Raw genomic sequence first — 24,824 nt, 5'->3', positions numbered from 1 at the left:
GGTCACTGTGCTGTCAGTTGTCACCACCATGCGCACTTGCTGGGGAGCTGGTGCAGGCCAGGGGCTAGCAGCTGCTTGGAACTTGCTTTATGTGCCTAGACCACAAAGGCTGTGAGGGATTTCTCGTTAATAGCCCCCACCCGCTAATACGTAAGCGTGTGCTTGGTTGGTGCGTTAGACTTAGTGGTCCTGTAGAGTGGAATAATTGAGGCAGGTATGTTTGAAACTTGGGGCCTTTTGCAGCCTTTTCAGAATTTATGTTCTTCTGTGATTCTTTTTTCATATTAACTTCTTGGTACATCTTAATTTTTAGAACACTTCCATCTCAAGTCACCTTCTCTTTTCCTGTCGGCAGCTAGAGGAGAAAGCTCGTCTTGAAGCAGAGGCCAGGGCCCGGGAGCATCTGCACCTCCGTGAGGAGCAGCGGCGGCGGGAGGAGGAGGAGGAGGAGCGACTCAAGGAGGAGTTTCAGCGGCTGCAGGAGCTTCAGAAGCTCAGAGCCGTGAAGAAGAAGAAGAAGGAGAGGCTGAGTAAAGACTGCTCCAAGCTGGACATGCTCACCGGGAACTTGCGGGCGGCAGTGGGGTATTCACCTGGCTCTGAAGACATCCACAATGGCTCCCTGGAGCTCGCCGAGGAGCCAGAAGCCTCACCTTGTGCCCCATCCCAACACATGGAGCCGGTGCCGGGCCGGGCGGCTGACGGCGTCGCTGCCCACCCCACAGATGCCAGAGACTCCAAGCCCCTTCTGAAGGAGGCCAGCGGAAAGCAGCAGGGGCCGCTGTCTTTTCTCCTCGACATGATGCATCAGCACAAAGAGGGGAGTGGCAAACAGAAGCTGAGGCCGACTGGAAAGGCCAGCACTGAGCCAGCGAGGAAGTCCTCGGAGCCCCCCCGAGCACGGTCCCAGGCCGAGCCAAAGGCAGAGGTGCTGGACCTCGTGCCCCTGGCAGAGCAGAAGAGGGAGGAGAGGAGGGTCAGCAGCAGCAAGAAGCAGCCGAACCACATCAAGGAAGAAAAGCCACACCTGGCCAGCCCCGAGCCTGCCTCCCCCAGTGGGCAGGCCCAGGGCAGCAAGCCGGCCCCGGCAGACTCCCCTCAGCCCAAGAGCAGGAACAAGAAAAGTAAGAAGAAGAAAGGAGACGGAGCCGGCTCTGCAATTGGTAAATACAGAGCAGGGCGGCTTTGGCTCTCAGAGCGCCATGAGGCCTGTGCCCAGTGCCATGCACCGGCTGCCGCCTTGCGTGGCCTGGCTTTGCTTTCGGTCACACCCACCACGAGGGGCAGGCGGCCATCGCTCTCGCACTCTGTTACTCTCAGTAATCCTAGGCTTCCCGAAAAAGGGCAAAGAATACAGACAATTCCGAGGCCCCCAAATCAACATGGTATCACTCTCCCTCTGTTCTTTGAACCAAATGAGAATAGTTTCAGACATAACCCCCTTTGTCTTTACATATGTCAGTGTGTATTTCCTCAAAAAAAGGGTATTTCTTTATAAAATCACACTGCAATTGTTAAAATCAAGAAACTAAGTGACATAATACCGTTATCTCACTCCAGACCTTACTCCTATTTCCCCAGTTGTCCCTTTAATATTCTTACAGAGAAACGATGTCCTGCCACAGGATCCAATCCAGGGTGACATGTCATCTCTCTTGAGTTTCCTTTAATGGATATCTCAGTTTTTCAAGACCTTGACATTTCTAGAGTATGGCCCATTTATTTTTTAGAGTAATTTGTTATTTAGAATAATTCAGTTTGGTTTGTGTGCCATTTCTTCAGTCAGATTCAGATTGTGGATTTGGGGCAGCAGAGCATGGAGGTGCTGGGCCCATCAGGGCTGCCACCAGAGGGCTCCGTCCTGGGACTGAGGTGCGCCTGCCCTGTCTCTCCACTGTCAAGGGGATGCCTGCCCCTTGTGAACGAGTACGTGTCTGGTGGGGAGATGAATCTCCTGTTCTTTATCAGGCATTCACCCACTAGTTTTAGCATCGTTGACAATTCGTGCCTGAAATGGTTTTTACTGTGTCATTCACCAAGTGATGGTCTTTCCTCACACCATCCTGTGCCCCTTTCTCACTTGGCGTCCTACTACGGGGTGCTTTCCTCTCCCCTGTGTGTTTCACCTGCTAGCTGCTCCCATAATAGTGGCTCAAAGGACTCCTTGTGCTGCTGGCTCTGACCTTTGCCTGCACCATTGATGCCGACACTCCAACCATTGCAGATGGGAGCACCCATCTCTGGATTCTGGTCCTTAGCAGGCTGGGCTCCTCTTGTACCCTCCCATTCCTGGCCCTGCACCCGCCATGTCTCCAGGGGGCCCTAGAAACCCTGACGGGCATATTGGGGTGTCAGGGCATCTGGGCCCCTGGGTCCAGGGCACGACCAGTCTCTGCCTCTAGCTCCCATGTTGAAGACCCTGGGCTCCTGTCTGTTCCATGTACTTGCTGACCCGTGCACCCTCCAGGGCAGGTGACGTCGTCTCAGATTGCTGTGAAAGACTTCATGATTCACGAGCCAGCTCAGCGTCTGCTGGCAGTTCTTGCCTGCCACCTGGGGATGTGGGGTGGCTGGCAGAGGGCAGGGCCCTGCCACGAGGTCCTGTTGCTGTTTGTGCTAAGGCATCCAGTTCCCCTCCCTGTCCTCATCCCTTCCCCTCCCGTAGGTAAAACCACGTGCTTTCTCACTTGCTCTTTTGCCTTATGCAGAAGGGAGCATACAAGGGCCCCCTTAGCATGTTCCAGAAAGCACCACGTGGCAGTTCAGGGAGCTCCTCCTTCCTGTTTACAGTCACATCACACTCTCTCTAAAATGTCCATCATCCATTCGCCCTTCTGTGCACAAGCATTTAGAGTGTGTCCCGCGTAGATAGTTACAAACGATGCCGCGGTAAATGCTCTTGTGCGTGTGTGTTTCCATGTGTTGCTGTCCCACGTTCTCCAAGCCCTGCAGTGCATCTCCCTTGGCCTCTCTGTCCAGCCTTGTAACAGGGCCACCATCATGTGAAATCCCTCCTCAATGTCGTTTTCATTTCCGCTTTTCTCTGATTACAATGAGGTCCTATTTTTAGGGTTGCTTCTATATCTTTTCTGTGAATTTCCTAGTTGTATGTTTTCCTCATTTTTTAATTGAGTGTTTGGTCTTTTTCCTTCCATATTTTGGAGTCCTTTATGTATTGGGGATATTAGCCTTTTAACCCTTTTACATGCTGCAGATACATTCTCCCAGTTCAAAGATTGTCTTTTGATTGTGTTTATGATGCTTTTTGGCCATGTGGAAGTTTTATTTTCCATTTTAATGTAGTTAGTACATTAATCTTGTATTGCCTCTGGACTTTAACCATTAGAAAGCTTTACCCACACAAGGAGGTCAGGAGGGAACATACCCACGTTCCCATCTGTGTTTATGTGGGATCACTTTTTCATCTGGTCCTTGATACATTGGGAGTTGGCTCTTGTGCACCATGTGAGGCATGGCCCAGCTTTATCTTTCTCCACGTGATTGATTACCAGTTGTCTCAGCACCAGCTTTAAGATGTTCATCTTGCCTCAGCGGTCCGGGTGGACCGTGGTGCTCCACTGCCTTTCTGTGTGAACTGGGGTCCACTGTGGCGTTTCTGTCCCTTTCCTCTTTGTGTCTTCAGGGGCCGTCACGCACTGAGTCAGTTGTTTCAGAAGCTCTCTTGTGTTTTAGTGATAGAGAGCCATTCTCTCCTCGTGGCTTTTCTTCAGTGTTTTCCTGACTATTCTCTCATGTGCTGTTTGCACATGGGCCTCGCTCCATAGAAAGAGCCCCGTTGGTATCCTGCTGGGTTTGCACTGACTTCATAAATGAAACTAGGGAGGGTCTATGTTGCTGATCATCCTTCCCGAGAACAAGAGCTTTATTTCACTCGTTCAAGTGTACTCTTGGGGGTTTGGGGAATGTTTTAAATGTTCTCATAGGTTTTCCACATTTCTTACTGAGCATATTCGAAGTATTTAGTGATCTTCCTTGTTTTTAAATTTAGTGGGGTATTCACTACCATTTTATCTTCCAGTGCACTGTCTGCCCAACGCAGTCACCACTAGGCACACGGCACTGTCGAGTGCTTGAAATGTGGCTAGTCCAAATTGAAGGGTGTTGTTAGTGTGAAATACGCACTGGATTTTGAAAACCTTATATGGAAAAGAAGAATGTAAAAGGTCTCAGTATAGTTCTTATACTGATTACATGTTGAATGATAATCTTTTGGGTATGTTTAATTAAATAAAATACATATTACTAAAATTAATTTCACAGTTCCTTTTGAACCTTTTTAGTGTGCCTACTAGAAAATCTTAAATGATGCATGTGATTCATCTCATTTCTGTTTGGTAGCGCTACTCTCACTGCTTGTGTATACGAAGGCTACTGTTTTTGTATATTAACCATATATTCCACCTTACTGACTCATTTATTGTTTGAGTCTTATTACTGATTCTCTAGGGTTTCCTAGATTATTCTGTCATGTCTGTACATAGAGAAAGTTTTACTTCTGCCAATTCTTAGGCTTCTAATTGCTTTTCTGTTGTTTAATTGCAGTACTTTTGATCTTAACAGAAATGTCTGGTGTTTCCCATTAAGTAAGATTCTGCCTTTAGGAAGAGGTTTGTATATTTTGTCATATTAAGAAAATTTCCAACAGTTTCTGCTTTTCTTGAGTATTTTTATCAGGAAAGGGTTTTTTGTCAAAGGTTTTCTAGCATCTATGGAGATAAACATGATTTTTCTTAGACCTACTGTATTACTGGATTTCCTAATATTTGACCAACCTTGGATTCCTGGAATAAAGCCCTCTTGCTTGTTATGTATTATGTTCTTTGATTTGGGTCAGGTTTGCTGTTATTTTATTTCATATTTTCACATCAGTATTCATAGGAGATAGCAGTTGGTAACTTTTTTTTTCTTGCTGTCTAGATTAGCTTGGAGTATGAATGTTATGTTTTATGAAGAATAAAGAATTAGGAAGTTTGCTTTTCATTTTCAGTGTTCCAGAACAGTTCCTCCTGTATTGGGGGCCATCTGGGTTTTAAAGGTTCGATGGAAATTTCCTGTGCAGCCCTCCAGGACTGGTGCTTTGTGGTGGGTTACTACTCCCTTGATAATATTCTTTCCTCTATGGAAATGGGTCTATTTAGTAACTTAAGTCTCTAAAGAGGCTAATTTTGGTAATCTGTATTCCCACAGTAAATTATCCCTTCAACTATTTTCCATCTTACTTCCATACATATCTGCAAAGTATGTAATTTTTTAAAAATTTCCTTTCATTCTTTAACTCTTCTTTTGTCATTTCTTAGTTTGTATGTTTATGCTTCTTTCTGTTCTGTTGATTCAGTTAGTTATTAGTTTGCTATTTTGATATTTTCAAAAAGCCAGGGTTGTGCCTTCTAATTAGGCTCCTGTTTCTTTCTTTTCCCCTCCTCTTCCCTCCTCACTTTCTTCCTGCCATTCACATTCTTCTCCTTTGCTGTTTGTTCTGTGGCCACGGACTCGGGAATTCACTCGCTTTTCACCCCCTGCTTGTACCGGTCAGCGTTTGGCACTTGGTGGGTTTTCCTGTGACCCTCCTTTATGTACATCCTCAGGTGTCTGACCGTGTGCCCTTTTCTTTCCTTTTTTAGAAAATCAGTCATTTCCATTTTCCCTTTCACCCATTAGTTTAATAGGTGGCTTTTACTTTTCTGGGGGGAGAGCCTTTCTTAAATTTTTTTATGTTATGATCAGAGAGAATTGTTTGTAGTATTTCTGCTTCATGTAACTTACTGATATTTTCTTTGTGACCTGCTTTTGTGATTGCTCCATGTGCACTTGAGATAAAAATGTACTTTCCTCTAGTACCGTGATATAAAATTTAATGGACGTGTCTCCACGATACCCTGGTAGCTTGGGCTTCGGCCTTCTGTTTCCTTCCTCATTCACCCTCTTGACCTCTCTTCTATTTATTATTAATGAGCTTCCACCCATGTTTTCTTGCTTCTCCTATAGTTTTGCTTTATAAGGTGGTTTCTGTGTTACTTGGTAGGCACTCCTAATTGGAATATCTTCTGGGTAAATCATGGCTTTTAGTACTAAAAAAAGTCCTCTTTGTCGTGTTTTGTGCTTTTGGTTTGAATTCCACTTGGTCTGCGATGGTGATGGCCGTCCCCTCTGTTTCTGTTTACCCAGTGGGGCACTTGTGTCCTCATCTTTTCATTTCTAGCCTTTCTGACTTGGTTTTTAGGTTATTCCTTGTACACAGCGTGGACCTGAGAGTGCCCCCTTTGGGTGGGTTGAGCCCACTCCCGTTTACTATTGCTCTATGCTCCATCTCAGCCCTAGCATTATTGCATACTATGTGCATTTTATACTAGCTGTAGCTTTATCTCTGGGATGTGTTTTCTTTGCTCTTTTTTGGCTGAGAATCTTGGGTGTTCAGGACGGTGTACGGTCTCTTCCTAGTGCACCGTGCCCACCCCCCACCTGGCCTTCCTGCTCAGGCGGCTCCTCTGATGCCCGCCCGCTGCCTGCGAAATAGTGGGCTCATCTCCTTCTCTCCACTTTCCTCACTGACCATTTTGAGAATCCTCCCATTTTCAGCCGCATTATTTCTGCTTTGTGAGAACATACGGTACCCTTAGGTCTGTAATTACGCACAGTGTCGCTCCTTCCTGCTAGGGTGTTCCCAGCTGTCCTCAGGGAGGGGTCAGGCACAGGATTCTCTGAGGAGTTCTAGCGAAGCAAACCATTTCATTCAATGATGAACACACAGCCTGGCTGTGGTGAAATTGCAGGCCACACTTTCTTTCCACTCTGGTTAATACAGTTCTGTTGGGACAAATGCTTTCCTGACACTGGATCTGGTTATAGTTCTGTCTTATTGTTTTCTTATACCAGGATTTCAATACAGATTAGTTCTAATCAGAAAAAAAGAGTATTTGAAATCACTTTATTAGGGCAGCATTTCTAGTAGGCGGGCCTGCTCTCTCTACTTTGTGGCTGACGCTGCCCCTCTCCTGGAACTTCTTGGGGCAGGGCTATTGAGCGTGCTTCCTTAGACTTCACTCTCTTCACATCTCTAAACTCTCCTGCCCCATCTCATCCCTCCTCGCCCCTCATCAGGGCTTCAAGTTGGCACCAAGCAAGGTCTGTGAGTAGATGTGCAGCGGAGGCCCAGTTGGAGCAGTCGTGGTAGCTGGGGAGGAAACGGTTGGGCTGTGGAGGCAGGGTGGCTGTGTGGAAGATGCCTCCATGCAGGCTGGACCAGCAGGGCAGAAGCCAGGCCGAGGAGCCTGGCTGGGGCGCAGTGCGGGCTGGCACTGAAGCAGTAGCTGTGGGATGGAGACAGGGAGTCCCGAGTTCAGGAAGAACTTATGGGCTTGGGGAAAGGTATGGCACAGAAGTGAGGGCAGGGGCCATTTCTTGGTCACTGTCAGAAATGCAGCAGCTGGCAGCAGGTGGAGCTGAGCAGTTTTGCCTGTGTTGCGGGTCAGATGCCTGAAGGGTGGACATACAAGACAGTGACTTCATGGATATGGAGCTCAGGAGTGTGGTCCGGGGCAGGAGTGGAGGTTTGATGTTGGTACCCAGGTATGGTTGAACCACAGGGATGCAGTGGAGGAAGGGAGGTGGAGTGCCAGGAGGACAACTGAGGGCAGGGAGGGAGCTCTGGGTGCTGGCAGAGTGTGTGTGGGAGAGCTGTCCGTGAGGGAGCAGCGTGGCCATGGAGTCCTTAGAGGGAAACACCTCGGTGATGGCCCGTTCCTGTGAGCTAAGAGATGCAGAGGCACTCCGCCCGTGCTGTGAGGCGTCAGAGATACTAGCTGCTGCCACGCAGGTAAAACGTGCCTTAGTTATGCTGCTATGGAAATGCCCTAGTGATAGGAAGAGGGAGCTTTTTGTTAAAGTTCCTAAAAATTATCCCATGCTACGGTCTGCAGAGAATTGGAAGCTCCCCTTTATTTGGAGGTCTACCAGCTCTCAGAGGTGTCCCCTAGGTACCAGGCAGGGAAGGGCACAGGGATGAGCAGAAGAGAAAAGTCAAAACCCTCAAACTTGACAAGATTCTAGGAGCTGGAATGATCCAGGGTCAGGGGTCTCCCTGCTGGGCTGCCTGTTTTCAAAGAGATTATTTAATTCAGAGTGAAACACGGCCTTGCTCTTTGATTGAAACAGCCTGAAAGGTTTTTGATGAAGCCTCTGGGATGTTGCATGTATTAACTGAATGCCTCCTTTGACTATAAACTACCATCTGAGAAAAAGGTTTTATTTTGTAAAGTTGTTCAAATTAAGTAAAACCAAATGATTTGTTCTGTACTGATAAGGTGGCTGTTGTCACTTGAACTTGTAATTTTCTTTCATTTTCCAGATGATGTCTTTCTGCCTAAAGATATTGACCTAGACAGTGTGGACATGGATGAGACAGAGAGGGAGGTGGAATACTTCAAACGGTAAGTGTTAGAACTGTGTCTGACACAGTGGTGATGGTCTCGTGACCCCCCTACGTGACCCACACAGCCTGACTGCTTCGCAACGTTTGAGCATGTGATAGCGTGCCCCCCACCCCCACCTCCACCCCGAGCACACGCGTACCAACCTCAGTCACCCTCATACTCGTGACTTCTCACCTCCCCAGACAGGCAAAGACAGATTTAGGGCAGTGCTCTCCATAGTCCCTGGGCAGCAGCATCCCCTCTTCCCCTCTCCCAGTTCTGCTGAATCAGACCCAGGGGTGGGGGGCGCCAACATCTGTATTTGTTCTAACAGACCCCCCAGGCAGCCCTGATGTGTGCTGACATTGGAATACATTGATATGGAATGCTTTAAGGAGAAAAGTTACATTTTAGGTATTTGCTTGGTTTTCTTCACAAGCAGACTTTTCTAATAGTATATGCAATAATATATATATTTTTATTAAGGTATCATTTATATACACTCTAATGAAGGTTACTACATTCCCCCATATGATCAAGTACCCCCTCGTACCCCATTGCAGTCACTGTCCATCAGTGTAGCACAGAGTCACTACTTGTCCTCTCTGTGCTACACTGTCTTCCCTGTGACCCCACACACACCATGTGCACCAATCCTGATACCCCACACTCCCCTTCTCCCTCCCTGCCCACCCGCCCTCCCCTACCCCTCCCATTTGGTAACCGCTAGTCCCTTCTTGGAGTCTGTGAGCCTCTATGCAGTAATATTTCATCTACTATGTGAATTAGGACAGACAGTTTCATTCTAAAGCTCCTCATTCTTTCTTTGGAAGTTCTTTCACCTCTTTCTTTCAAATAGTGTATGTGCACACACAACAAGCAGTTAGTTTACAAAAAGTCATCAGCTCCTGTCTGAAATACTGTAAAATTCTAAATGTTTTGGGAAATTCTATTTATTATATAGGATACGAGTGTGTATATTTTATCTTAGGTTAAGTAAAACATTTGCTAAAGTTAAGCATCATTCATAATAAAAGCTCTTAACAGGACTTGAAGGGCACACCCTCACCATAGTGAAAAAGGTCTCCCCATAAAATACAGTATATACCACACTGAATGTTGAGACATTAAAAGCTGTCCCTTGAGATTAAAAAATAAAATAAGGATGTCTGTTATTACAGCTTCTATTATAAAGGCATAAAAAGAAACAAAAAGGATAAGAATTAGAAGGAAGAAATAGAATTGTAGAGAATTGTCATTCTCAGATGATATGAATGTATTTGTACAAAGTGCAGAAGAATCTGTAGGAAAATTCCTTGAATTATAAGAAGTTTAACCTGAAGGTGGATTCTGGGGAGCAGGGGATAAAATTAGGGGCATTTCCTGGATATAGGCAGGACTCTGGAGGGACGTGTTCCCAAGGCAGACTTGCAGGACTCACACACTTTAGGATCATGCGTGGCCTCGTGAAGATTATCATATCAAACACCCAAGACTTGGGGAAAACAGTAAGACATCCAGAAATGAAAAACATCATTATTAATATCAAGACCTCAGTAGCAGATGATAAATAGATTAGTCACTGGGAATAAGTAAAGAGGGAATAAGTGAACTGGAACATCTATCTGAAAAATGTACCTGGAATGTGCCAAGATAAAAGGAAAATAGTCTCTCCTTCCCCTTTCATATTTTCTAAGTCCAACATCTATTGAACTGGAGACCCCTAAGAGTAAATGAAGAGACTACAGAAAAGCAATATTTAAAGAGAAATGTTGCCTGTGGATTTTGCAGAACTATTGAGAAATGTGAATCTTCAAGTTCAAAAGCACAACATATACTAATAGGATAAGCAAACAAAAAAATCCATCCCTGGGCATAGCATATGAAAACAGAAGTGATATTTATTTCCAGTATTGAGAGAAAATTGTTGGACTATAATTGTGTGTCCACAAAACTGTCTCAAAACTCGTCTTCCCCACAATAAAGGAAATCTTCAGGAGCTTGCTACAGAGAGACCTTTATGAAAGGAAACATCTAAGATTATATACTTCAGGAAAAAAGGAAATTGATCTCAGAAAGGTAGTCTATAAATGTCGGTACAAACACATGGTAAACTGGCATTTTGTCTAAAAGAACCACACTGTTGACCAGAGGTAATGTGTAAGTTAGGTGTGAAACAGAGCTGTGTAGCCTCAAGTCCTTTGGTCCAGGTATTTCACGTTCAGACTTTAAGGTAAATGGGCATGACATTTCAAGAGCAAACATTAAAAGAATAGAAACAGGGTATATGAGCTGCTAAGCAGAAAGAAAAAATCAAAATTCAAAGAAGAAAATGTAAAGAAATAACAATAAACAAATTTAAAGAGATAGGAGACACAAGTCCAGTTATATCAAAATGTAGACAGTAGACAAAAATAAAAGTAAATAGTGTGTCAGATTGTGTTAAAAAATTTAAATATATACGTATATATACTGTTTACAAGAACATACCTAAAGCATAATGGATGGAAAAGTGGAAGCAGGGAAAGGGAAGCTGTCCTAGTTCTGTTACTGTCTTGACAAAAATACATTGTAGCAGATGGAGGTTGCTACCTAATGCTAAAAGGTTCAATTTGTTAGAAAGAAATAGTAATTTTAAATGTAAGTACTTAATGAAATAACCTCAAAATACAGAAAGCAGAAGTATTTGGGCTGCACAGCGAATCACACAAATCCTCCTTCCCGGTAGCTGCTGACGTCCTCTGCATGCGTGCCAGGTGCTCCAGCAGCCCAGCCTCCGCAGAGATGGGGGATAGAAATAGCCCAGCCCCCGAGTGCAGGCTAACGAGTACAGACAGGTGCAGCTCACGTCCCAGGAAGAGCGAGTTTGCACATGGGTCAGTCCCAGAAACAGAGTATGTACAGAGGCACAGAAAGCAAGCTCCAAACGTTCAAAGAACTAGTATGTATAATTTGTATTCTCTGACCACAACATACTTGAGATTCCAGTATTAGTAAATTTTTTAATTCCTAAATATTTGAGAATCTAAAATACTTATAGTTCCCTAAATATTTTAGATTTGGAGATCTAAAGGCATTTAAATAACTCATGGGTCAAGTAAGATGCCACAGGAGACATTTTAAGATAATGTAAAACTCAAAGATAATAGAAACATTGCATATGAATACCTGTAGGGGAGAGGGATTTGGTCTTGAGAGATCTTTCAATAAAGTCTTAAATGTTGGAGTTAGTCTTTTAAAACCTGAAAATTAATGAGGTAAGGATTTCATTTGAGAAATTAGTAGAAGAACCGGATGAACCCCAAAGAAAGTAAGACAGGATGATATATAAGAAATAATGAAACAGAAAACAAAGAGAAGATGAACAAAACCAAAACTTGATTCTTTGAAAACATTAACTAAATAAATAAGCCTTTGAGACACTGGTCAAGAATAGAAAAAAGGTACCATAATTAGATGGAAGAAGAAATGGGATATTGATAACCATCAGAATTGGATGAGGGCTGTGTTCATTTTACCATCGCTACTTTTGTGTTTATTTTGAAGTTTTCCATAATAAAAAAGGGTTTAATTTTTTTAATATATAAGCAACAAGGAAGATGCAACTACAGATCCTGCAGAGATGAAACTATAACCAGAGAACACTGTGAACAACTTAACTCCAGTTAATTTTTAGACTTAAAATACAAAATCAACCCTCCCCCACACAAAAAAATAGCCTGAATGATACAGTAACTGTTAAAGAAATCAGAGCAACAGTAGTAAGTAAGTTTTCCCAATGAGAAAACTACATTCTGGCAGTTTTACAGGTTATTCTCCCCAAATTTCAAGACCTGATTATCCAGTCTTACACAGATTCTCCCAGGTAATTGAAACAAGAGAGAGAAGAGTAAAATTTTGATACCAAAATCTGCCAAAGCAATACCAGAAAAAATGAAAAATTAGATTGGTTTCTCTCATGAAAATTAGATGTAAAAATCATCAAGAGTATATTCACACTCCGAGTCCAACAGTATTTTTTTTTATTAAGGTATGATTGATATACACTCTTACGAAGGTTTCACATGAAAAAATAATGTGGTTATTACATTTACCCATATTATCAAGTCCCCACCCATATCCCAATGCAGTCACTGTCCATCAGTGTAGTAAGATGCCACAGAGTCACTATGTGCCTTCTCTGTGCTACACTGTTTTCCCCGTGACCCTCCACACCATGTGCACCGATCATGGTACCCCACAATCCCCTTCTCCGTCCCTCCTCACCCGCCCTCCCCCACCCCTCCCCTTTGGTAACTGCTAGTTCCTTCTTGGAGTCTGTGAGTCGGCTGCCATTTTGTTCCATCAGTTTTGCTTCATTGTTATACTCCACAGATGAGGGAAATCATTTGGTACTTACCTTTCTCCACCTGGCTTATTACTGAGCATAATGTCCTCCAGCTCCATACATGTTGTTGCAAATGGTAGGATTTGTTTCTTTCTTATGGCCGAATAGTATCCCATTGTGTATATGTACCACATCTTCTTTGTCCTTCATCTACAGATGGACACTTAGGTTGCTTCCATATCTTGGCTATTGTAAAAAGTGCTGCGATGAACATAGGGGTGCATCTGTCTTTTTGAATCTGAGAAGTTGTGTTCTTTGGGTAAACTCCAAGGAGTGGGATTCCCAGGTCCAATGGTATTTCTATTTTTAGTGTTTTGAGGAACCTCCATATTGCTTTCCACCAATGGTTGAACTAGCTTACATTCCCACCAGCAGTGTAGGAGGGTTCCCCTTTCTCCACATCCTCACCAGCATTTGTTGTTCTTAGTCTCTTCGATGCTGGCCATCCATACTGGTGTAAGGTGATATCTCATTGTGGATTTTATTTGCATTTCCCTGATGATTAGTGATGTGGAAAATCTTTTCATATGCCTGTTGGCCATCTGAATTTCTTCTTTGGAGAACTGTCTCTTCATATCCTCTGCCCATTTGTTAATCGGGTTATTTGCTTTTTGGGTGCTGAGGTGTGTAAGTTCTTTATATATTTTGGATGTTAACCCCTTGTTGGATATGTCATTTACAAATATATTCTCCCATACTGTAGGATGCCTTTTTGTTTTGTTGATGATGTCCTTTGCCGTACAAAAACTTTTTAGTTTGATGTAGTCCCATGAGTTCATTTTTGCTTTTGCTTCCCTTTCTCGAGGAGATGGGTTCAGGAAGAAGTTGCTCATGCTTATATTCAGGAGATGTTTGCCTCTGTTGTCTTCTAAGAGTTTTATGGTTTCATGACTTACATTTAAGTCTTTAATCCATTTCAAGTTTACTTTTGTGTATGGGGTTAAACAATCATCCAGTTTCATTCTCTTGCATGTAGCTGTCCAGCTTCGCCAACACCAGCTGTTGAAGAGGCTGTCATTTCCGCATTGTATGTCAGTGGCTCCTTTATCATATATTAATTGACTATATATGGTTGGGTTTATATCAGGGCTCTCTAGTCTGTTCCATTGGTCTATGGGTCTGTTCTTGTGCCAGTACCAAATTGTGTTGATTACTGTGGCTTTGTAGTAGAGCTTGAAGTCAGGGAGCGTAATTACCCCTGCTTTATTCTTCCTTTTCAGGATTGCTATGGCTATTCAAAGTCTTTTGTGGTTCCACATGAATTTTAGGATGATTTTCTCTAGTTTCTTGAAGAATGCTGTTGGTATTTTGATAGGAATTTGCATTGAATCTATAGATTGCTTTAGGCAGGATGGCCATTTTGACAATATTAATTCTTCCTAGCCAAGAGCACGGGATGTGTTTCCATTTATTGGTATCTTCTTTAATTTCTCTCATGAGTGTCTTGTACTTTTCAGAGTATAGATCTTTCACTTCCTTGATTAGGTTTATTCCTAGGTATTTTATTCTTTTTGATGCAATTGTGAATGGAATTGTTTTCCTGATTTCTCCCTCTGCTAGTTCATTGTTAGTGTATAGGAATGCCACAGATTTCTGTGTATTAATTTTGTATCCTGCAACTTTGCTGAATTCAGATATTAGATCTAGTAGTTTTGGAGTGGATTCCGTAGGATTTTTTATGTACAATATGTCATCTGCAAATAGGGACAGTTTAACTTCTTCCTTGCCAATCTGGATACCTTTTATTTCTTTGTGTTGTCCGACTGCCGTGGCTAGGACCTCCAGTACTATGTTGAATAGAACTGGTAAGAGTGGGCATCCTTGTCTTGTTCCCAATATTAAAGGAAAACCTTTCAACTTCTCGCTGTTAAGTATAATGTTGGCTGTGGGTTTATCATATATGGCCTTTATTATGTTGAGGTACTTGCCCTCTATACCCATTTTGTTGAGAGTTTTTATCATGAATGGATGTTGAATTTTGTCAAATGCTTTTTCAGCATTTATGGAGATGATTATGTGGTTTTTGTCCTTGTTTTTGTTGATGTGGTGGATGATTTTGATGGATTTTCGAATGTTGTACCATCCTTGCATCCCTGGCATAAATCCTACTTGATCATGATGGATGATCTTTTTGATATATTTTTTAATTCGGTTTGCTAATATTTTGTTGAGTATTTTTGCATCTATGTTCATCAGGGATATTGGTCTGTAATTTTCTTTTTTGTGGTGTCTTTGCCTGGTTTTGGTATTAGAGTGATGCTGGCCTCATAGAATGAGTTTGGAAGTATTCCCTCCTCTTCTGTTTTTTTGGAAAACTTTAAGGAGAATGGGTATTAGGTCTTCACTAAATATTTGATAACATTCAGCAGTGAAGCCATCTGGTCCAGAGGTTTTGTTCTTAGGTAGGTTTTTGATTACCAGTTCAATTTCCTTGCTGGTAATTGATCTGTTCAGATGTTCTGTTTCTTCCTTGGTCAGCCTTGGAAGGTTGTATTTTTCTAGAAAGTTTTCCATTTCTTCTAGGTTATTCAGTTTGTTAGCATATAATTTTTCATAGTACTCTCTAATAATTCTTTGCATTTCTGTGGTATCCGTAGTGATTTTTCCTTTCTCATTTCTGATTCTGTTTATGTGTGTAGACTCTCCTTTTTTCTTGATAAGTCTGGCTAGGGGTTTATCTATTTTGTTTATTTTCTTGAAGTACCACTTTCATTGATTCTTTCTATTGTTTTATTCTTCTCAATTTTATTTATTTCTGCTCTAATCTTTATTATGTCCCGCCTTCTACTGACTTTGGGCCTCATTTGTTGTTCTTTTTCTAGTTTCATTAATTGTGAGTTTAGACTGCTTATATGGGATTGTTCTTCTTTCCTGAGGTAGGCCTGTGTTGCAATATACTTTCCTCTTAGCACAGCTTTGGCTGCGTCCCACAGATTTTGTGGTGTTGAATTATTGTTGTCATTTGTCTCCATATATTGCTTGATCTCTGTTTTTATTTGGTCATTGGTCCATTGGTTATTTAGGAGCATGTTGTGAAGCCTCCATGTGTTTGTGGGATTTTTCATTTTCTTTGCGTAATTTATTTCTAGTTTAATAGCTTTGTGATCTCAGAAACTGGTTGGTACAATTTCAATAGTTTTGAATATACTGAGGCTCTTTTTGTGGCCTAGTATATGATCTATTCTTGAAAATTTCCATGTTCACTTGAGAAGAATATGTATTCTGTTGCTTTTGGGTGTAGAGTTCTGTAGATGTCTGTTAGGTCCATCTGTTCTATTGTGTTGTTCAGTGCCTCTGTCTCCTTATTTATTTTCTGTCTGGTTGATCTGTCCTTTGGAGTGAGTGGTGTGTTGAAGTCTCCTAGAATGAATGCATTGCATTCTATTTCCCCTTTTAATTCTGTTAGTATTTGTTTCACATATGTGGGTGCTCCTGTGTTGGGTGCATATATATTTATAATGGTTATATCGTCTTGTTGGACTGACCCCTTTATCATTATGTAATGTCCTTCTTTGTCTCTTGTTACTTTCAGTGTTTTGAAGTATATTTTGTCTGATACAAGTATTGCAACTCCTGTTTTTTTCTCTCTGTTAGTTGCATGAAATATCTTTTTCCATCCCTTCACTTTTAGTCTGTGGATGTCTCTCTTGCAGGCAGCATATAGATGGGTCTTGTTTTTTAATCCATTCAGTGACTCTATATGTCTTTTGATTGGTGCATTCAGTTCATTTACATTTAGGGTGATTATCGATAGGTATGTACTTATTGCCGTTGCAGGCTTTCGATCATGGTTACCAAAGGTTCAAGGTTAACTTCCTTACTATCTAAGAGTCTAACTTAACTCACTTAAGATGCTGTTACAAACACAATCTAAAGGTTCTTTTCTTTTTCCCCTCCTTTTTCTTCCTCCTCCATTCTTTATATATTAGGTATCATATTCTGTATTCTTTGTCTATTCCTTGATTGACTTTTGGGATAGTTAATTTAATTTTGCATTTGCTTAGTAATTAGCTGTTCTACTTTCTTTACTGTGGTTTTATTTCCTCTGGTGACAGCTATTAAACCTTAGGAACACTTCCATCTAGAGCTGTCCCTCCAAAACAGACTGTAGAGATGGTTTGTAGGAGGTAAATTCTCTCAGCTTTTGCTTATCTGGAAATTGTTTAATCTCTCCGTCAAATTTAAATGATAATCTTGCCAGCTAAAGTAATCTTGGTTCCAGGCCCTTCTGCTTCATTGCATTCAACACATCATGCCACTCCCTTCTGGCCTGTAAGGTTTCTGCTGAGAGGTCTGATGTTAGCCTGATGGGCTTTCCTTTGTGTGTGATCTTATTTCTTTCTCTGGCTGCTTTTAATAGTCTGTCCTTATCCTTGATCTTTGCCAATTTTATTGCTATATTTCTTGGTGTTGTCTTCCTTGGTTCCCTTGTGTTGGGAGATCTGTGGATCTCCATGGCCTGAGAGACTATCTCCTTCCCCAGATTGGGGAAGTTTTCAGCAATTACCTCCTCAAAGACACTTTCTGTCCCTTTCTCTCTCTCTTCTTCTGGTATCCCTATAATGTGAATATTGTTCCGTTTGGATTGGTCACACAGTTCTCTCAATATTCTTTCATTCTTAGAGATTCTTTTTTCTCTCTGTGCCTCAGATTCTTTGTATTCCTCTTCTCTAGTTTCTATTTCATTTATCGTCTCCTCCACCGTATCCAACCTGCTTTTAATACCCTCCATCGTGCTCTTCAGCAATTGGATCTCCGACCTGAATTCATTCCTGAGTTCTTGGATATCTTTCCGTACCTCCATTAGCATGTTGATGATTTTTATTTTGAACTCCCTTTCAGGAAGAGTCGTAAGGTCCACATCATTTAAGTCTTTCTCTGGAGTTATATTAATTTTACTCTGGATCAGGTTCCTTTGGTGTTTCCTATTTGTATGTGGCGCCCTCTAGTGTCCAGAAGCTCTACTCTGGAGCTGCTCAGCCCCTGAAGCAATGTCGGGGGTCGCAGGGGAGCGGTACTGGTGCCTGGGGGGAGGAAAGAGCTGTTCCCCGCCTCCTGGCTGCTCTGCCTGTCTCCACTGCCCTAATCAGTGGGCTGGTCACACAGGTATAAGCTTTTGTCCCAGAGCAGCTGGATATGGATCCCTGCTTTTCATAAGCAGCTGGAATCTCAGTCTCTCCAGGAATTCTGCCTGTATTAGCTTTCCAACCCCAGGATCATGCAAGTCTCATGAAAGCAGCATGAAATGTAGGTTTGTGCTCCCAGCACAGATCTCCGGAGCTAGGTATTCAGCCGTCCCAGACCTTCCACTCCCTCCCTGCTCCGTTTCTCTTCCTCCCGCCGGTGAGCTGGGGTGGGGGAAGGGCTCGTGTCCCGCGGAGCCACAGCTCTGGTACGTTACCCCGTTCGCTGAGGTCTGCTCTTTTCTCCAGGTGTGTGCAGTCTGGTGCCGTCCTCTTTCCTGTTGCTCTCTGAGGATTAGTTGCACCAACTCTATTTTCTAATTGTATCCAGTTTTAGGAGGAAGCCTCTGTCTCTCCTATCACGCCACCATCTTTGAGTCCAACAGTATTTTAAAAAGCAGTGTATGACCGAACTGGTTTATTCCAGTAATGAATGCAGGGAGTATCTTATAGTTAATATTAGAAAATCCACAAACACTATTTGCTCCATTAACATATAACAGAAAAGCCATATGGTATTTCATTAGATTCAGAAAATGATAAAATCTTAGCACCCATTTATAATTAATGAAAGAAATTGTGAACTAGTAATTTTACAGTTTAAAATTACTAGGGATTTTTGAAATTAAAAGATGCTATCCCCATATATAGTTTTTCTTTATATTATACATGAAACACTTGCCAAAATAGGACGGATGTGGAAGCACATGCTAGACCCAGATGCTGTCTCTCACCACTTTTGTTCAACCTCAGGCTGTAGTTCCTAGGCAGCACGATAAAAAAAGGAATTGAAAGCTTTTAAGAAGTGGAAAGGAGGAGATAAAATGCCATTTTACAGGTCTAATTGTCTACACAAAACATTACAAAAGAATTTAGGAAAGGACTAGTTGTAGGATTGGTGTCCAGAAGTTATTTATGAAAAATTAATATGGCAGAAGTAAATAATTTAAAAATGTAGTTAATAAAGATAGCATTTATAATAGCACCAAAATCGATGAAGTATCTGTGGGTAAATCTAACAAAAGTTGCACAAGACTTGTACGCAGAAGGCTGTGAAACAACTGAAGAACAGTAAAGACTAAGTCACAGAAATCCTGTGTTCATTTCTAGCAAGAGTTAATATAAAACTACCAAGTTTCCCAAAAATTATCTGAAGAGTTAAAATCCAAGAAGGCTTTTGTGGAAGTGAACATAGCGTTTGTAAAACATACAGGATGGATATGTTGTGATACAGTCATACAGTGGACTGCTGTTTGGTAACAAAAACACTGGAGCCATCTGGGCCACGGATGCATTTTAAAGACTCATTGTTAAACAGAAGCAGAACACAATAATGCACTCAGTATCCTATTTCTATAAAATTCAGATTAGACAAAACAGAATATGGTGTTGATCACACTATCACACCAGCCCAGCAGCGCCGCTCTTGGTGTCTGCCCAAGAGAAAGGAGGGTGTCAGAGACTTGTACATGGATGGTCCTAGAAATGTTATTTGTGATGGCCAAAAATTGGGAATAACTCAAATGTCCACAGCGGATGAACAAACTGCTCTGCGTCCGGTGGACACCACTCGGCAGCCAGAAGCGTTCTACTGGACCTTCAGGCAGCAAACTTACAGCAAGAGGCCATATTCAGAATGCATACTGTAGGGCTCCATCGCCATGGAGCAGCAGGAAACAGAGCCACTGAGAGTGAAGGCAACACTAGGGCCAGGGTGGCAAGGAGATGCAGGAGTTTCACGGAACCCTCCTGATACGAGGTGATGGTGAACCTGTGAGTGTACCAGCACTGCGAGCTCTACACTGATGTGCAGTTTACTGTACGTAATTATACCTCAATACGGAGTAATTAAGGAATTAGGTATATTGCTCAGGAATTCATACAGTGTTAAGACTAAAAGAAAAGCAAGGAAATTATCAACATGAAAGGCCAGGATGGTAATTACTTTTGAGGAGATGAAGGAAGCTGCAGATAAAAGGAAGGCACCAGGCAGGGGCTGGCAGTGTCCCTCTAGATTGTGGTGATACACAGTATTTGCTTTATAATTTTTCTTTATATTATACATTTGTTTTACTTGCCCTTCCATATGTCAAAAAAGGGGGAAAAAAAGTGGTGAAGGGTTGCTAAGATCCTCATGGAAGAATGGGAAGAACAAGGAGGGCCCCGCCCCTTTCCATGCCCATGATACTGGCTTAGGAAGCCTTGGTTACCAAGACACAGTGCTATCGGTTCAGAGTGTGGAGCCCAGACACAGACCTGCACAAACACAGCTTTGACCTGTGACAAAAGGCGGATCGGCAGCTGGCGTGGAAATGAAGGCGTGTTCATGAATGGAGCTGGGCACGTTTACTCCACATGTAAGAGAGACTGAAACTGGATCCCTACCTCACACTGTACTCGGGGGTGTGAAAATCTTTTTGATCTTAAGAGTAGGGAAAGACTTATTTAGAAAACCAACCATAAAAGATTTATGAACTACATTCAAATCAATTTGCTTTAAAGTGAGATGATACAGCACATTGCAAAGTATCAAGATTATAAAGGAACATTGCAGAAGAGTAAGATGATGACGAATCTGCTGAGAAATGGTCAAACGGAGGATCAGACGTCACATAAAACGTGACCAGCAGGCTGCACAGAGGTCTTCGCGTGACTGGTGGACGGAGCGGGAGTTCCCACCACGCTCCCGCGCTCACGTGCCTCAGGCTGCAGCCCCACGCTGGTGCCCACACACCTGGCCAGGGCAGAGCTGTGAGCGGCTTCTCCCACTTGCTGTCCATTCGGTGTGATGTGTTCTTATGGCCGTGAAAGTGCCAGCCTCAGAGGAAGCGCCCAAACATGATGGGGACGAGGGAAGCAGTAAGGAAACAGCGGGATGCTGCCCCCATCGGTGCAGAAGTGAGCACAGCCAAACTGCTGTTGAAGGGGACAGCCGCAAGGAGCCGTGGGGACTAATTACTGCAGCCACCTGCGAGGACACCATAGCGAGGTGCCCCAGGGCTGGCAGTACGGGGTTTCTTGACTTTGCAGTGAGGGGGTGTTTGCCTAGGCTTTGATTACCTGTGTACATGTTCTCTGTGTGCAGGTGTGTGTGACAGTCCGCAGTCGGCCACCTACAAGCCCGGTGGGCAGTGGTGGTAGGGGCATAGGCAGAGGAGGAGGTGGTGTTGGGAGGAGGCACAGCCGGGTCACGCTGGGCCCGAATTTTGCACCCAGTGCTGTGAGGGCCCCTTGGAGTTTTACCCAGTTTGGGTGGAGTTCTTCACCGATCAGCTTGGCACAGGATCTTACGTTGCTCTGGAGAAAAGGGGGTTACATGGAACTTATGGAGACAGTTGGGAGTCTGTTGCCAGAGTTACATGGAAGCTTCCAGAAAGCATAAAAGGCAGCATCACAGGGACGCCGGGTTTGACCAGCTAGGGAAGGACTTGCAGTCTGGTAGATGGCACATCCTTCCCTTGAGAGGCTAGCATAGGGGACAGCCCCCACCTGGATGGGGCTGTCAGCAGGCGGCAGCGAGCACACCTTGATTCAGCCACTGGTGAGTAACAGCAGTAGTCACGGTCAGGGTTATTCAAGTTCTGTCGTCCATTTAGAGCCAGAAAATTGTGCAAAGGTTCATGTAAGAAAAGGTTCCTCCTTTCATTTAATACAAAAATCAGCCCCTATTGTATGGGAAGCAGGTGGCAAAGTGTGCTCCTTTCAAGCTCTGGTTAGCACGTCATTTGTGATCCAGAGCTGGGCCTACAGGCTGGAGGCTGCCCCAGAGGGCGTGTCTATGCCCTTGACATGGCTGCGAGGGTGAGGCTGGCCAGAGGCCATGGTTTGGGTTCCTGGGGCCTTATGAGACTTCCTTGCACACCTTCCCTGAAGAACAAGTCAGAAAAGAATGACCCAAAGCGTCAGGGCCTTCAGGGCACTGGCCAGCATCTGAAGACAGGGCGCCTCCTCCTCAGGGCCTTGCACCTCTCAGAATTCACCCAGGCGGCATGGTGGGAAGACCTTCGGGACTGGGCCCCAGGAGGCCCCAGGCTCTGTGGATGCCTGCCGGGGAGGGGCTGCTTCCTTCCGTGACTGTCTCACTTTCTCTATCTTGCAGATTTTGTTTGGACTCCGCTAGACAAACCCGACAAAGGCTGTCCATCAACTGGTCCAATTTCAGCCTGAAAAAAGCCACCTTTGCTGCCCACTGAATGAGGACTGCCTGGAGAGGGACGCGCGGGAGGTGGGCCAGGCCCCGGAGCTGCCGTGCTTGCCCAGGGCTGTGCCGGGTGGGCTGCACCTGAGACCCCCCACCCCCCAGACTGAGAACTTGCTGCCCGACCCGCGTTGTTAGCTCGTGTGCGTGTAGTCTGTGAGTGAGACCTCTTTGACTGTAGCTCTGTGCTGTCGGATTGGAACAGTAGCTCCCGCCAGTCCTTCACCACCTCGGCCTCGGAGGCCTGGGCCGTGGCCAGAGACGAGATTGCATCACCCACGTGGCCCTGTCCTGTCACCTGCCCCCGCCGGGGTGTCGCCGTCACTCAGCTCTCGTGTGCCCCTGCATCCCCCACCCCCACCCCAGGTGGGCTGGGTGGGGCAGGCGCGCTTCCGTTCTGCACAATCTACTGTTAAGAGTGTACACGTTGCGCTGTTTGTGTCTGACCCCCTGACCTGTAGCCAGCTTGCGTAAGATCCCTTGCCGAATGAGAAAGTTCAAAAACAAAACCCACCCAGTACTCACACCATCAAGTCTGTAGAGAGTGTACGACTGTATTAACACGGAGGCCTGCCTGGCTACTTTTTTAACATATTGTTAAGTAATATTAAAATCATGTCTTTCTTTTTGAAAGATGGAATACATTAGTACAGCAGAAGACCTCGTCTGGTTGCTTTCTGCTGGGGCAATGGGGGGCTTGGCATGGGCAGGGCCACTGGGTGGCAGTGCTCCCCAAGGGGAACCTGGGTCACCAGCCCTGGAGCGCCCCCTGGGTCGCCGCAGATGGCAGCTTCGGGTTCCTGGTAGCCATCTGTGCAGCGGTTCATCCAGGGCCTTCCATGTGCCAGGCAGGCCCAGGCCCAGGACAGCCCAACCAGACCCATCCAGGCTTTGGTGTGAGAAGTGTCGGTAAGTGTCAAGAAGAAACACAGGGTGGCTGGCGGTGGGGGGTGTCAAGAAGTTCCCTACAGGGTGGCGAAGGGGACATTGCTTCACATCCGTGTGCTGAAGGAGGCAGAGCAGAGGGGCCGGGTCTGGGCATGACCACATACGGCCTTGAGGGACTTGTGGCCTCCAGTCGAACAATGAAAAGTGACAAATATCAAATTGGGCATAAATGAACAAGAATGTTATCTGAGAGTGAGAGAGGCGTCCTGACTTGGTCCCCCGGGCTTGTGCAGAGTACGTGGAGCTGCCTCCGGCTGCAGGCTCACCACTGACAAGCGGGAGCCCCAGCTGACGGCTCCCAGCTCCCCACCCTGCATGCCTGCTGGCGGAGGAAGGGAAGGGGAGAAGGGGCCCCAGGACTGCGGATGGGCGAGACCAGGTGGGGAGCGAGAGGGAGGCAGGGAGGACTCAGGCTGCTGCCTACCCTGGGGCAGGGGCCCAGGCACAACCTGTGGCGTTAGGAAACTGGTCCCAGAAGGCCTCACACTGAGGAGCCTGTGCAGCTGCCCAGGAGTGAGGGCAGATGGGGTAGGTATGAGCCTCAGACCTGAGCACAGAGGAAGGGGGGAGAGGGCGGGAGCAGGCCGCTGTGGTCAGGAGGAGGCCCAGGACTGGCCACTGGGCTCCAGCACTGAGGTGCTCTGCACTGGAGCCTGACAGAAGCAGCTTGTGGGAGGACAAGGCTGGGAGCACGTCCTGGGAGCAGGAGCTGGGGCGGCAGCAGGGGGTATGGGGCCAAGGGGCTGGCCTGCTCGTCTTGTGTTTTCTAGGTGGGAGCAAGAGCGCCACGTCCCTTTGCTTTTGGGACAAACCAGCAAAAGGAGAAACAGGCTGGGCAGTGGCCGTGGCAGCAGCAGTGTCCCGAGGGGCGGATACCCCGCTGCTGTCTCCCAGCGCTCCAAGCCCGGGGCGGGGCCTTGTCCACTCTGGCTGAGGCAGGGGCCAGGCAGGACCGGGGCTGGCCGGGCACTGAGCGCACTGGGCAGCCTGGACCAGCAGAGTGGACAGTGAGCCTGCTCTCATGGAGGCCAGGCCTTGCCAGGTAGAGGCTCCCCACTAGAGCCCAAGACCTGCCTCTGCCCAGCCCTGTTCTCCCTGTGGACAGTCCTGAGACTGTGTTGGGGCCAGTCCCACCTCTGAGCCTCACCTCATCTGTCCCTCGGGACCATGTTGACTGCTGAGAGGAGCCCCAGGGTTCCAGCTGTGTGAGCTGTCCAGGCCACGACTGGTGAGGACCCCTAGGTGCCCAGCACTGAACATCCACCCTACACACCCCAGCTTCTGAGGTGGCCCCTTGGCACTAACAAGTGGGCCTGCTGCCTGTACTTAACTCCATGTCTGCAGTTTGCACCCCTCAGACCTCCCAGCCTTCTCCTTGCCGGGAATGCACTTCCCCCATTCTTGACGCCAACCCCGATCCTGCAAGACACTCCACACACACTGTTCCTTGAATCAGTCCTGAAGGGGCGTCACTTTGCCATTCTGTTCTAGGGAACAAAGAAGAGGATGGATGTGGGTCTACAAAGCTTAGGACCAAGTCAGAGGGTAGCAGAGGATGGGCATAGAGGGGAATGGGGCCTCCTGAGGTCTGGCCTGTGGAGGCAGGCCCCGGGCCTTGGGCACAGCATGGCCTGGTGACTTAGTCCCCCAGTGTTCTCACACCCACCATCACATGTACA

The 24,824-nt window shown here is 45.3% G+C and overlaps 1 protein-coding gene across 12 annotated transcripts in view; it reads left to right on the top strand.

The window, feature by feature from the left end:
* FAM193A (family with sequence similarity 193 member A) overlaps nucleotides 1-24,052 on the top strand; it is a 207,447-nt gene extending 183,395 nt beyond the window's left edge. For 6 of the 12 annotated variants that reach the window (XM_057502036.1, XM_036921238.2, XM_036921230.2 and 3 more), the window contains 3 exons: nucleotides 314-1,163; nucleotides 8,366-8,447; nucleotides 22,099-22,855. In XM_057502036.1, the coding sequence (XP_057358019.1) occupies nucleotides 314-1,163; nucleotides 8,366-8,447; nucleotides 22,099-22,192 (1,026 nt within the window). In that variant the 3' untranslated portion in view covers nucleotides 22,193-22,855. Of the gene's footprint in view, nucleotides 1-313; nucleotides 1,164-1,782; nucleotides 1,927-8,365; nucleotides 8,448-22,098; nucleotides 22,856-23,045; nucleotides 23,173-23,915 lie in introns of those variants that run through there. The other 6 variants (XM_036921236.2, XM_036921235.2, XM_036921233.2 and 3 more) reach the window with 4 other exon arrangements.
* Nucleotides 24,053-24,824: the final 772 nt, after the last annotated feature.

The sequence above is a fragment of the Manis pentadactyla genome, chromosome 5 (genome assembly GCF_030020395.1).
Source record: "Manis pentadactyla isolate mManPen7 chromosome 5, mManPen7.hap1, whole genome shotgun sequence".
Lineage (NCBI taxonomy): Eukaryota > Metazoa > Chordata > Mammalia > Pholidota > Manidae > Manis > Manis pentadactyla.
This window is presented reverse-complemented; position numbering and strand designations above follow the sequence as displayed.